Here is a 14,308-nt window from a genome sequence, read left to right as displayed (position 1 = left end):
TTATTCCCCTTTCTGTCTTTTCTTCTTGTCCTTGATTTCCCCTCCTATGACTCCTTGCATACCTTCCCATCCCCCTGCCACCTTTAGTTTAAACCCTCCCCAGTCACTCTAGCAAATATTCCCCCTAGGACATCAGTCCCAGTCCTGCCCAGGTGTAACCCGTCCAGTTTGTACTGGTCTCACCTCCCCCAGAACCTGTCCCAATGTCCCAGGAATCTGAAACCCTCCCCCTCACCCCATTTCTTCAGCCACTTTTCATCCGCTATATCCTGCTATTTCTACTCCAACTAGCACGTGGCACTGGTAGTAATCCTGAGATCACTACCTTTGAGGTCCTACTTTTCAACTTACTTCCTCACTCCCTATATTCTGCTTTTAGGACCTCATTCCTTTTTTTAACCTATGTCGTTTGTACCAATGTGTACCACGACCACTGGCTGCTCACCCTCCCCCTTCAGAATGTCCTGTAGCTGCTCTGAGGCATCCATGACCCTAGCACCAGGGAGGCAACATACCATCCTGGAGTCTTGTTTGTGGCCATAGAAATGCCTATCTATTCCCCTTACAATTGAATCCCCTATAACTATTGCATTCCCATACTTCTTACTCCTCCCCTGTGCAGCAGAGCCAACCGTGGCGCAACAAATTTGGCTGTTGCCCTTAGCCAAGCCATTCCAGTACAACACTGGCATCTACCCGGCTATGTGGAAAACTGCCCAGGTATGTCCTGTACACAAAAAGCAGGACTAAACCAACCAGGCCAATTGCTGCTCCATCAGTATACTCTCAATCATCAGTAAAGTAATGGAAGCAGTCATTAACAGAGCTATCAAGCGGCACTAGCTTAGCAATAGCCTGCTCACAGATGCCCAATTAAGTTCCACCAGGGTCACTTGGCTCCAGACCTCATTACAGCTTTGGTTCAAACATGGACAAAAGAGCTGAACTCCCAAGGTGAGGTGAGAGTCACTGCCCTTGACATCAAGGTCGCATTTGACCGAGTGTGGCATCAAGGAGCCCTAGCAAAACTGGAGTCAATGGGAATCAGGGGGGAAACTCTCCGCTGGTTGGAGTCATACCTAGCACAAAGGAAGATGGTTGTGTGGCTGTTGGAGGTCAGTCATCTCAGCTCCAGGGCATCAGGGCAGGCATTCCTCAGGGTAGTGTCCTAAGCGCAACCATCTTCAGCTGCTTCATCAATGACCTTCCTTTCATCACAAGGTCAGAAGTAGGGATGTTCGCTGATGATTGCACAATATTCAGCACCATTCGTGACTCCTCAGATACTGAGGCACGACCATGTCCAAATGCAGCAAGGGCTGGACAATATCCAGGCTTGGGCTGACAAATGGCAAGTAACATTCAGGCCGCACAAGTGCCAGGCAATGACCATCTCCAACAAGAGAGAATCCAACCATTGTCCCTTGACGTTCAATGGAATTACCACCACAGAATCTCCTACTATCAACATCCTGGGGGGGTTACCATTGACCAGAAACTGAACTGGACTAGCGATATAAATACTGTGGCTACAAGAGCAGGTCAGAGAAGCTAAGTATTTTGTCCATTCTTGTTTCCCATTTTTACTTTTCCAATATTTATCAACTTCTCTTTTAATGGCTATTATATATTCTGCTGCCAGCACCAATGGCGGACTCTCACTTAAAATGTCTTACTTCATTCCTTTGATGATCTTAAATTTATCCAACTCTCCAACTACTAGTTTTTTTCTCATAACTGAAAACCTAACTCCTTCTGTTGTTCTTTTAAAAAAAAGTTTTACCTTTTTGTTCAAGGAGCTGATTTTCCTGATTTTTGTTCACTGTAAATTGCCATTTTCCCAGGGTCAACACCCAAGAAAAGTGGGTCGAGTCCTGTTTTACCATAAAATGGCAAGGAATAGAAAGTATGAAAATTTGGCTCTCTTCTTAGAAACATAGAAATTAGGAGTAGGAGTGGGCCATTTGGCCCTTTGAGCCTGCTCCGCCATTCAATATGATCATAGCTGATCATCTATCACAATACCATATTCCTGCTTTCTCTCCATACCCCTTGATGCCCTAATATCAAAAAATTTATCAATTTTTTTCTTGAATATACTTACTGACCCGGCCACCACCACCTTCTGTGGTAGAGAATTCCACAGGTTGATCACCCTCTGAGTGAAGACATTTTTTCCTCATCTCAGTCCTAAATGGCCTGCCCCGTATTCTGAGACTCTGTTCTCGACTCCCCAGCCAGGGGAAATATCCTCCCTGCATCTAGTCTGTCTAGCCATGTTAGAATTTTATACGTTTCAATCAGATCCCCTCTCATTCTTCTATACTCTAGTGAATACAGGCCCAGTCGAACCAATCTCTCCTCATACAACAGTCCTGCCATCCCTGATATCAGCCAAGTGAACCTTTGCTGCACTCACTTCATAGCAAGTATATCCTTTGTTAGGTAGGGCGACCAAAACTGCATGCAATACTCCAGGTGTGGTCTCACCAAGGCCTTGTATAACTGCAGTAAGACATCCCTACTTCTGAACTCAAATCCTCTTGCAATGAAGGCCAACATACCATTTGCCTTCCTAATTGCTTGCTGCACCTGCCTGTTTACTTTCATTGACTGGTGTACAAGGACACCCAGATTCATTTGTACATCCTCATTTCCCAATATATCACCATTTAAATAAGACTCTGCCTTTCTGCTTTTCACACTGGAGTGTATAACTTCACAAACATCCATGCTATACTGCATATGCCATGCTTTTGCCCACACACAGAACTTGTCTAAATTGCCCTGAAGCCTCCTTGCATTCTCCTCACAACCCCGCCCAGTTTGGTGTTGTCCACTGAGAGTTAGAAAAATTGCAGTGGGTTTCTTTAATCTAATATTGATCCTGAGAGGCAATGAGAAAAAATACAGGGTAGGAAGAAAAATGAAAGACAGATCCTTGCTAAGCAGAAAAAGTAGAAAGCTGCAGTCAGAAACTACTTGCGAAAAGTAGACCTGGGCTGTCTCATGACCATTTATTCACAAAATTGGCCTGTACCCCCTAATTAACACATCAGGGTGCTTTGAATACCAAGGCGCTGAGCAAAATGTGGACAGTTTTGAGATAGAGTGTAAAACTTATGGTGGTGGTGCTGTTGAGATGTTTATCAATTTCCTGCAATGTGGTGCTCAAGTATGCTATCCAGAGGAATAGGCAATTTAAATGTCAATAGCCCTGTGGCTAAGTCCGTCAGTGTTATTGACTGCTTGACAGTGAAGGATTTTCTGATGGCATAAAATAAGTTCTGAACGCCCAATGAAGCTTAGTACCTAAACACTTCACTCTGCCACAAATTTATGCCTAAAAGAAATTGAAGGGTTCTATTATTTGCAGTAGTACATACTAAGCTAAAATCAGATTCTACCTTATACCAAGTAACAAAATTCAAACCATGGAATACCTGATCGCAATTTCAGGGTTAGTTTCTGCGGTCGAATCTGTGTAATGTCTTTCAGCTCTACCTTCTCACCACTTGTACGGCCAGTAAGTTCTTTATTAGCATCTACATGTTGTGAACCTTTGGGATTTTCAATGTCTTTCACTGTACATCCTCTCTTTTTTAATGATTCTATGTCATCGCACCGTGCAGAGTTTGGTTCTCCCTGCTGCAAGAATTCCTACAAAAAAACAAAGGTATAAGATGCAAGTTCATGTGCTTGAGATGTAGATTAAGACTAAAATAAATTAACCACATTTTTAGACTTCTAACCTCATTTAGTACCTCCTAAATACTAAATTTAGTATTTCCTGTCATTTGATGCCATTACCATGCTCAATCACCCTGCTGTGCGAGTTAAGGAGCTGGGCGATGTGAACTCGAGGCAGAGGCAGCAGTTAAGTCTTCATCTGCAGCTACCTTGATAGACTTTTCTTATCAAGACTGCCCATTATAAATTTGAGCAAGTCACATAGTTAAGATTCTGTTCTACTGGGATGCCAATCACTTTAGCACTTCAGTATTATTATCCCCATCCCCAAGTCTCTCAACATTAAGAAAGCTGTTCAATTTGTCTTTTGCTTGACTTCCTGTACCAGAACTCCTGAAGTGACAGGCTCCCTGCCCTGCAACAGATGCCTCAGATATTTTAAGAAAAATCACATGATTGGGTATAGCATGAATTAACATAATACCTTGCCCTTCAAGCTGCAGCAGCATGCTATTTCTACTCCAGCCAGTCAAAAGGCAAGCTCAGAGATCTCCTCATGCCAAAAGCTTGCAACAAATATTGAAATGAATAACCCCAGAATTTGTAATGAGTCAGCACTCTCAACATTAGGTGGATCTGAAATATGGGCCATTCAATCCCATTATCTTACCACCTTCAAGTACTTCCTTTTTAAATGATGTGTAATAGTCTCTACCTCAATCATCACTTGTGACAAAGCATTCCATGGTCAATGATCTTGTGTGCAAAAATATTTTTAAGTTCCTATTTCATTTTTCCAATGATATTAGACCATAAGACATAGGAACAGAAATTAGGCCATTCGGCCCATCGAGTCTGCTCTGCCATTCAATCATGGCTGATAAGTTTCTCAACCCCATTCTCCCGCCTTCTCCCCATAACCTTTGATCCCCTTACCAATCAAGAACTATACCTATATTCAGCTCTGTTGAAGGGTCATGAGGACTCGAAACGTCAACTGTGCTCTTCTCCGCCGATGCTGCCGGACCTGCTGAGTTTTTCCAGGTATTTCTGTTTCTGTTTTTGTTTTGGATTTCCAGCATCCGCAGTTTTTTGTTTTTATCTTAAGAACCTATCTATCTCGGTCTTAAATACACTCAATGACCTGACCTCCATAGCCTTCTGTGGCAATGAATTCCATAGATTCACCTCTCTCTGGCTAAAGAAGTTTCTCCTCAACTCTGTTCTAAAAGGTCTTCCCTTTACTCTGAGGCTGTGCCCTCAGGTCCTAGTCTCTCCTACTAATGGAAACATCTTCCCCACGTCCACTCTATCCAGGCCTTTCAGTATTCTGTAAGTTTCAATCAGATCCCCCCTCTGGGTCTATACTCGATGGAGTTTAGAAGGATGAGTCCTCAAACGTTCCTCATATGTTAAGCCTTTCATTCCTGGGATCATTCTCGTGAACCTCCTCTGGACCCTCTCCAGGGCCAGAACATCCTTCCTGAGATACGGGGCCCAAAATTGCTCACAATATTCTAAATGTGGTCTGACCAGAGCCTTATAAAGCCTCAGCATCACATCTCTGCTTTTATATTCTAGTCCACTCAAAATAAATGCCAACATTGCATTTGCCTTCATAACTACCGACTCAACCTGCAAGTTATCCATAAGAGAATCCTGGACTAGGACACCCAAGTCCCTTCGCACTCCAGATTTCCGAATTCTTTCCCCATTTAGAAAATAGTCTATGCCTCTATTCTTCCTACCAAAGTGCATGACCTCACACTTCCCCCACGTTGTATTCCATCTGCCACTTCTTTGCCCATTCTCCTAATCTGTCCAAATCCTTCTGCAGCCTCCCCGCCTCCTCAATACTACCTGTCCCTCCACCTATCTTTGTATCATCTGCAAACTTAGCCAGGATGCCCTCAGTTCCTCCATCTAGATCATTAATGTATAAAGTGAAAAGTTGTGGTCCCAACACTGACCCCTGTGGAACTCCACTAGTCACTGGCTGCCATCCTGAGAAGGATCCCCTTATCCCCACTCTCTGCCTCCTGCCAGACAGCCAATCTTCTATCCATGTTAGTACCTTGCCTCTAACACCATGGGCTCTTATCTTACTGAGCAGCCTCCTGTGCGGCACCTTGTCAAAGGCCTTCTGGAAGTCCAAGTAGATAATATCCATTGGCTCTCCTTTGTCTAACCTACTCGTTACTTCCTCAAAGAATTCTAACAGATTGGTCAGGCATGACCTCCCCTTGATGAAACCATGCTGACTTTGCCTGATTTTACCATGCACTTCCAAGTATTCTGAAATCTCATCCTTAATAATGGACTCTAAAATCTTACCAACGACCGAGGTCAGGCTAATCGGCCTGTAATTTCCCGTCTTTTGCCTCACTCCCTTCTTAAACGGGGGGTTACATTAGCGATTTTCCAGTCCTCTGGGACCCTCCCTGACTCCAGTGATTCCTGAAAGATCACCACTAACGCCTCCACTATCTCTTCAGCTATCTCCTTCAGAACTCTGGGGTGTAATCCATCTGGTCCAGGTGATTTATCCACTTTCAGACCTTTCAGTTTTCCTAGCACCTTCTCCTTGGTAATGGCCAACATACTCACCTCTGCCCCCTGACTCTCTTGAACTTTGGGGATGTCACTCGTGTCTTCCACCATGAAGACTGATGCAAAGTACCTATTCAGTTCTTCCGTCATTTCTTTGTTCCCCACTACTACTTCTCCAGCGTCATTTTCCAGTGGCCCAATGTCCACTTTTGCCTCTCTCTTACCCTTTATATATCTAAAAAAACTCTTGCAATCTTCTTTTATATTACTGGCTAGTTTACCCTCATATTTAATTTTCTCCCTTATTTCTTTTTTAGTTGTCCTCTGTTGGTCTTTGTAGGCTTCCCAATCCCCTGGTTTCCCACTGCTCTTCGCCACATCGTATGCTTTCTCTTTAGCTTTTATGCTGTCCCTGACTTCCCTTGTCAGCCATGGTTGCCTCGTCCTCCCTTTAGTATGCTTCTTCTTCCTAGGGATGAATTTTTGCTGTGTCTCCCAAATTACTCCCAGAAACTCCTGCCATTGCTGTTCCACTGTCTTTCCTGCTTGGCTCATCTCCCAGTCAATTCTGGCCAGCTCCTCCCTCATGCCTCTGTAGTTGCCTTTATTCAACTGTAATACCGTTACATCTGATTCCAGCTTTTTCCTCTCAAATTACAGGGTAAATTCTATCATATTATGGTCACTTCCTCCTAAGGGTTCCTTCACCTTAAGCTCCCTTATCAAATCTGTCTCATTACACATCACTAAATCTAGAATTGCCTGTTCCCTAGTGGGCTTCACCACAAGCTGCTCCAAAAAGCCATCTCGTAGGCATTCCACAAATTCCTTTTCTTGGGATCCACTACCAACCTGATTTTCCCAGTACCTGCATATTGAAATCCCCCATGATCACTGTAACCTTGCCTTTCTTACACACTTTATCGATCTCCTGGTGTATCTTGTGCCCCACATCCTGACTACTGTTCGGAGGCCTGTACATAACTCCCATTATGGTTTTTATTTACCTTTGCCGTCCCTCAACTCTATCCACACAGATTCTACATCATCTGACCCTACATCATTTCTTGCTATCGATTTAATTTCATTTCTTACTAACAAATCAACCCTACTACCTCTGCCAACCTGCCTATCTTTTCGATAGGATGTATATCCTTGGATATTTAGCTCCCAGTCCTGATCCCCTTGCAGCCATGTCTCCGTAATGCCCACCACATCATACCAATCTGAGCCACAAGCTCATTTACCTTATTTTGTATACTGCGTGCATTCAGATATTTTTCAGTTTATGATTGCTTGTTACCAATTAACCAAACAGTGGAAGAAAGTATTCCCTTAAACCCTTCCTAAACCCATATACTACATACTACATTTTAAAAAGGTGATCACAAGTGCTAGTTATACATCTTATAGTGGAAAATATATAAATTCCAATGGGCTACAATTTACAAAAAAATTACGTCTCAACATTTTCTGAGGTAACTTTTTCCATTATAAATTCCTACATCCAGATTTATAATAGAAACGGCTGGTATAAAACATGCAGCTGTTTGTATTAAGATAATTGGTGAAATAGCTAGAGAGACAATGTGAATTAGTTTTGCACAGCGTTATAATCTCAAATATATTGCAGGGCAACAGGAAAGAATACGAGAATGGGGTTAATGGGATAGCTCTTCTAAAGAGACGGCGCAGGCATGTTGGGTTTAATGGTCTCTTGTGCTGTATGATTCTCAGAAAACCTATAATGTTGCAATTATGCCCTCCACCAGTGTTGGTATCGTTGTAGCATTAAGTTTACATCTCCCATCTCCTTGGCTCGCACTGTAGAGAATTTCCGAACCTACAACTAATCCCACTTCCCAAATCGCTGCAAGTTTTGTCAAAGTACTATATAAAAGTAATGTATGAATATGGTTAATGTAGATTGAATTACATCCATCTGCTAGTCTAATTATCAATCCTCTAAACCTTTCTCACCTTAAGGTTATGAAGAGGTACATAGAAAAATATTCTATTTTACCTGTAGTTAGGAAAAGAAATTTGCCCCATGCCCTGTGCCATATGATTTAACCATATTTGTAATGAGAGGCAAACTCTATTTGAGCGCAGGCAGGTTTGATGTGTAAACTAACAAGGAAACAAAAGAATCGCCCTACACGTTAACTGGAGTTGTTCCTTGAAAGGCAACAAGAATTTGTTCTTCCGATTACTGTCCAGGCATTAGAAATAGTTTTGATTGTTGGCAACTATTAAATGCATGGGTTTTCAGACCTGTGGGGTAGGCAGTGAAGAAATTCAAAACCTTTACTGGCTGATCATCAGAGGGTATATCTGTGGAGGCAGTTGCACCCATGCCATGGCAGGTTGATTTTGGTATAAAAGCTACTAAACTTCAGTTCAACTTGCAGCTCCTTCAATTTCTGCAATTAACATTTTTTTCTATGGTATGACAATCATTAAATCTGAGGTTCATAAAATATAATTTCTTCCAAATTTGCACAGATCTGACCATGTAAGAAATAGGTTCTGAATTCATGGATTGATGCAATCTTTTTTGAAAATTCTGCTAACAATATCTTGCCTTTTTGTTTCTGAGATTATTTTACACAAGTAAGTGTATTACTTTAAGCCAGAATGTGATTACTTGGTAAAATTTTTGGTATCTCACTTGGTCTTCAGTGCAACATAACATAGGCCAGGGGAAATCTCATGACTGAATAGTCACTCATTGCAAACACAAGACTTCAGCTTTGTTCATAGGCGATTTGGTCTTCTTACAGAAACTGCTTTTGTTGCCCTGAATATACTAACAGCTTAAACAAGAGCAACGTGCATATGTTCCATCTGGGCAATTATTTGCCATGAAATCAGAGAAGCAGTTAATCTATTTGACAATGTGGCATCTTTCAAACTTCAGCAAATGAAAATTGTGCAGGACACATTCTACATTTAAGATTTGAATGTTGAAATTATTTTGGCTTGATTTTCTGCCCAAAGGTGGAAAAATCTGGTCTATTAAAAAAAAACTATTTGCATGATCAAGACTTCTGATGGAAGGGAAGGAAGCATGGACTATAGCATTTGAACAAATTACCTGTCCTAACCTTGCAATATTCTCTTCAAGAACAGACAGGACATTTCATTGCCTCAGCATGTCTCAAAGTGCACTACAGCTAATTAAGTAGTTATGAAGTCTAGTCACTATCATAATGTAGGAAAATGCTCAGCCAGGTCTCTCAAACAGAAAGATACAGGCTTCTCCTCTTCTCCATGCCACCTCCACCTTTAAGCCCCTGTCTTTATGCCTTTTTTTACAATTCACTAAACAATTCCATATTTTGCCCTCCATTTGTCGCTAATTTCTAATCACCTCTTTTTGTATCTCTCTTTCAAATTTCCAGTTTGCTCTTTGTTTTTGTTCTTTTTTAGGGGATTTCAAGACCACTTTTGCCTTTTGTCCTCCATCGCTTGTTGTTGCTGTTTTAATATGCAGCTCCACTCAACACTCTGTCTCTCTTACGTCCCTTCCATCCATTTCCAATCCTGTTACTTTCATTTAACCCTTTTCTGCACTTCTCTTTCAAATAAATCAATATCCTACAATCTTCCACAATCCTTGGCTATGACTGAATAGATAAGCATAATTAGATGTTTAAAATATTCATAAATTAGGTTATACTGCTTCTTAAAAAGGTTTCAATTTCATAAATCACAGATTGACAAGTATGCAAAACATTAGAGTTGCTGTTTAAAAACAATTTATTTTAAAGCAGTTAATCTCTCTGATAAAATATTTGAGCAAAGAATGCCATAAGTGTGTTAAGCACCCAGCCACTAATATTGCCAATAGTCTTTAGGCTCAATTCACTTCTGTGAACTTCTGACTTACGGGTCATTCACACATGCCATAGCCTATTCATAATGCACCAATGCAAAGCTCTCTAGATTTGAAATGGGTTAGTTAAGACAATGGCAACAGCTGGAACTGTTTTCTATGTTCATAATTGAAAACTTACATTTTTGGTGCACCACCCACAATTTCTACCAGCTTGTATACATTCCCCACATGATTTTGCATTGGCCTTTAAACACTCACTGGGATCTGCAATATCAAAAGGCAAATTAACATTATTACAGATATGTCTAATCATTTACATTAATAAATAGCCATGCGAAAAAAAATCAACCAAACTGACACCAAGTTTAAGGCATTTGGGATTGTTTATGAGAGAAGGTACAGATGTTCATATCAGGGTCATTGAATATTTTTAAGGCAAAGGTAGATAAATACTTGGCTAACAAGGGTGTCAAAGGGTATCAGGGGATAGGCAGGAATGTGGAGTGGAGGCCACAATCAGATCAGCCATGATCTTACGAAACGGCGGAGCAGACTTGAATGGCCTATTCCTGCTCCTAATTCGTATGTTTGTTTATAAAATATTAACAGGATAGATTAACTGAACCCTGAATAACCCCGTTCTCTCTCTAAACAATATTTTTTTGCTAGTATTCTCACTATTTGGCAATGCTGTCGTAGGTAAAATTTATGCTACAAAATGGAGAGATCAGATGTTGTGTATAATATTCTTCGTTCTCAAATTGTATGTTAAAACATGTTAATTAAATTTGAATATCGCATAACAGGGCAAATTAATGCAAAGATTCTTTTTAATTTAGTTTGTTAAGGAATAGAAGACAGCAGAGTTTTGGATGCAAGCGTTAGGACAGAAAAGTCTAGAGAGGGCAAAGGGAGAGTTTCAGCAACAGATAGTTTGTTGAGGCAAGGGCAGAGTCCAAGCAATGTTACAGAGGTTAAATTGTTACGATAAGGACAAGGAGTTTGGAAGTTCAGCTCAGGGTCAGTTAGAATGTCAAAACTGCAAGCAGTTTGGTTCAGTCCGAGGCAACAGTCGAGGAAACAGTGGCGAAGTGCAGGGTTTCTGATGGAGGTTGAAGACAATAGTTTCAGTCTTCCTAATAATTAACTGGAGAACACTGCAGCCCATCCATTACAAATATGGATTATCAGACAAAAGAATGACAACACAGGTCTGACAATAAGGTTTAAAGAAGTTGTAAGCTGGGTGTCATTTGCATACATGTGAAAGGTGGCTCATGTCTGCAGGTGATGTTGCCAAAGGCAGCATTCAGATGAGGAAGAGGAAGAGGTGATGCATAGTTTCCTTGGATGACTTGAAGAAAAGTTGAAAGCTATAGGACAAAAAGCAACTGAACACCTTTAATTGAGGCGAGCGAGTTCAAGTGGTGATCTTGTGGAATCCCAAGCGTTATCAGGAACATGGTGACATGCATAGGGAATATTCTTGATGCATGTTTGAATATCTTAAGTGCTTTGTGATATTAGTCAATCTAGTTACCTGATTGAGCAAGTCCATACCACATACAGCAGCAAGTCAGTCCAATATAAAGGATATACTTCAAATCCATCTGAAAGGAAGTTTAAAAAAACAAAGAATACAGAATCACAAAGATACATATTCAAAATCTTGCTTATGTCAAGTACTTACTGTCCATAAACTTTGCTTCCAGTTGTCACTATTTTTGGCAAGCTTTATGTTAACGTCCAATATTGAAACAATCTACAAAAATATCTTACAGTGGCATTTCTCCATGTCAGCATGTCAGTCTATTGAGGAGTCAACTGAATCAAGAAAAATTATTTTTGAAACAGAAGCCTCTCTGTAAAACCTGCTCCCTTCATTCCCAGACCCAGATCTATCTGTTCACAAACGTCTAGATCACTTTCATATAGTGTTCCCCGATCCCAGAGTCGTCTCCATTGCTCCTATTTCCAGCTCCAAAACCTCATTCTGCAATGTTCCTGGAACCCGAGAACACAGTGCGAGCAGGCCTGGAACCCTGCTCCTCCCATCCTATATCCTAAAACTTCAATCTAGCATTCCCAGGTCTTGATGCCATCCTCAATGTTGACAGGCCAGTGTTCCAGGTAACACAACTTGCAATAAAGTACTTTGAAAACCTCCAACTCACGAACTGCATCATGCAGGAGATCTGCAAATATTTGTTAAAGCACATCACACTTCAACTTCAGAAAGGGGCAGGTTTAACAAGTACTCTCATACTTGAATATTCAAAATTATATATTATATGGAGTCAAGGACAATATGCAAATTTGTAATAGCTATTCCATCCATGTCATTGCTGGGTCATGTACGCGATTGCAAACTGCAGAGTAAAACTCCCTTCATTCTGTTTCTACTATGTAATCCAGATCATCTCTTTTTCTGCATTATGACTTTTAAAAAAAAAAATTATGCCCCAGTCATCCTCACAGCCTCAGCCAATTAGTTCCAAATAATTTCATATTGTGGACCTATGCCCATAGAAATTGGATTGTGACCCCCAAAACTCTCTTCTCCTTAAAGAAGTGCACTTCCAAAAGTGCTTACTTTATTAGACCTTGCTTCAATGCTTATGAACTAGCTATCAATCTCTGGTTAAGGCTCCATTTATTTCCTAGGCTTGCCTGCCAAGAACAGAAAAGCTTCAAAAATTTTCATGTAAAATATAGCCAAAGCTTTTAATCTTAAAGAATGAATTGATTACATTTCCATTTATATATGTGTATTTAGCATTGATTTTAATTTTCATTTGAAAAGCCAAAAACAAGTACAAAAAGCAAATTTTTTTTTAAAAAAGGGCTTTTAAAAAAATATATACATGCAGAGTATTCCCACATTTTCAATTCGCAATTATTGCCAGTTAACTACCTCATCAAGACAGTTCCTGCTTGTCCACAGAGGAAGCTTCTGATCAGCACTAGCTATCAAATCATTTCACAGGAAGGATACTTAATCTTTTTGCTTGAGGCACCCCTCCCATGTTATACAAATTCTATAGAGCATCCTGCCCCGCCAAGAACACAAGTATTTTTCCCATATAAAAATTAGTTATACGTTAAAACATATATATTTATTTTTGTTTTACTTAATGTGACTAGGCAATTGATTGCATAATCTCCAGTGCAGTACTGAGGGAGTGCTGCATTGAGAGAGGTTGGAAACTAGAGGTGAGAAGTGAATGACAAGTTTGTCTGTCCTATCGACAGGATGATCAAGGTCTTAAAAAATCTTTTCTTAACAGTCAATATGTTGGAGATGCTAGAGTTATAGAATTAAGAAATGCTCCTCTATACAGATAGAGTTTAGTGGATTCGTCACACTGTTGTTTAGGGGCTGATTAACAAGGCTGCAAGCAATTCGGGAAATACTGAGATAGTGCATCAGTGGTACTTGGTAAAGTTTCCCTCCGTGGTCTTAGAACCATAGGAAAGTTACAGCACAGAAAGGCCATTCAGCCCATCGTGTCTGTGCCTGCAGAAAAAGAAAAAAGAAAAAAAACTAGCTGCCCATTTTAATCTCACTCACCAGCCTCTGGGTGAAGATGACTTTCCTCATATCCTCTCTAATCCTTCTACCAATCATCTTAAATCTGTGCCCCCTGATAATTGAACTCTCTGCTGGGTCATCCCTGTCTACTCTATCTAGGACCCCCATAATCTTCTACCAGGGAATTTTCACAATGGGTGAACAATGAGTGGTCAATGGTCACAACTGAAATGGTACTTGGCAAGTGTTGGCATAAGATTTTTCAAGATCACGAACGAATCCCAAATGTTTGTGATATTCAGTGTTGTATTTTTGAATACCTCTTATACACACAAAGTCTATTTTTGCACAGATGACTTAAAACACAATTAACATCACTCCTTTTAATCGATAACTGGAAATTAGATGTAATTTTATTTTTTCACTATGGTCAGGTCAGAGACAAACACAGGCCCTATACCCCAGCATTACTGGCAACCTCTGAAGAGGAAGCACTTTTTGGCTGACTCAATCGCTACTGCCTGTTATTTTTTATTCACTAGCTGCTGCTCCTTACCGAATGAATTGAGGAAATCTGCTACTTTTTGTTGCTGCTGGTGATAACTTCAATGTACTCCCTGGTGTGCACCACTCTCTGCATCAGGTCATCCATGCCCCGTCATGTCTGAAGAACAATGGCATCCCCCGACCTGACC

At 40.7% G+C, this 14,308-nt stretch overlaps 1 protein-coding gene across 2 annotated transcripts in view; it reads right to left on the bottom strand.

The window, feature by feature from the left end:
• Positions 1-14,308, bottom strand: part of LOC144677585 (integrin beta-1-like) — a 116,767-nt gene that overhangs the window by 45,552 nt on the left and 56,907 nt on the right. For both annotated transcript variants that reach the window (XM_078537640.1, XM_078537634.1), the window contains exons 2-4: positions 11,622-11,691; positions 10,260-10,345; positions 3,444-3,660 (exon numbers count right to left, since the gene is read on the bottom strand). In XM_078537640.1, coding sequence (XP_078393766.1) covers positions 3,444-3,660; positions 10,260-10,345; positions 11,622-11,691 — 373 coding nt within the window. The remainder of the gene's footprint in view (positions 1-3,443; positions 3,661-10,259; positions 10,346-11,621; positions 11,692-14,308) is intronic.

Source organism: Cetorhinus maximus, chromosome 3 (genome assembly GCF_964194155.1).
Source record: "Cetorhinus maximus chromosome 3, sCetMax3.hap1.1, whole genome shotgun sequence".
NCBI lineage: Eukaryota > Metazoa > Chordata > Chondrichthyes > Lamniformes > Cetorhinidae > Cetorhinus > Cetorhinus maximus.
This window is presented reverse-complemented; position numbering and strand designations above follow the sequence as displayed.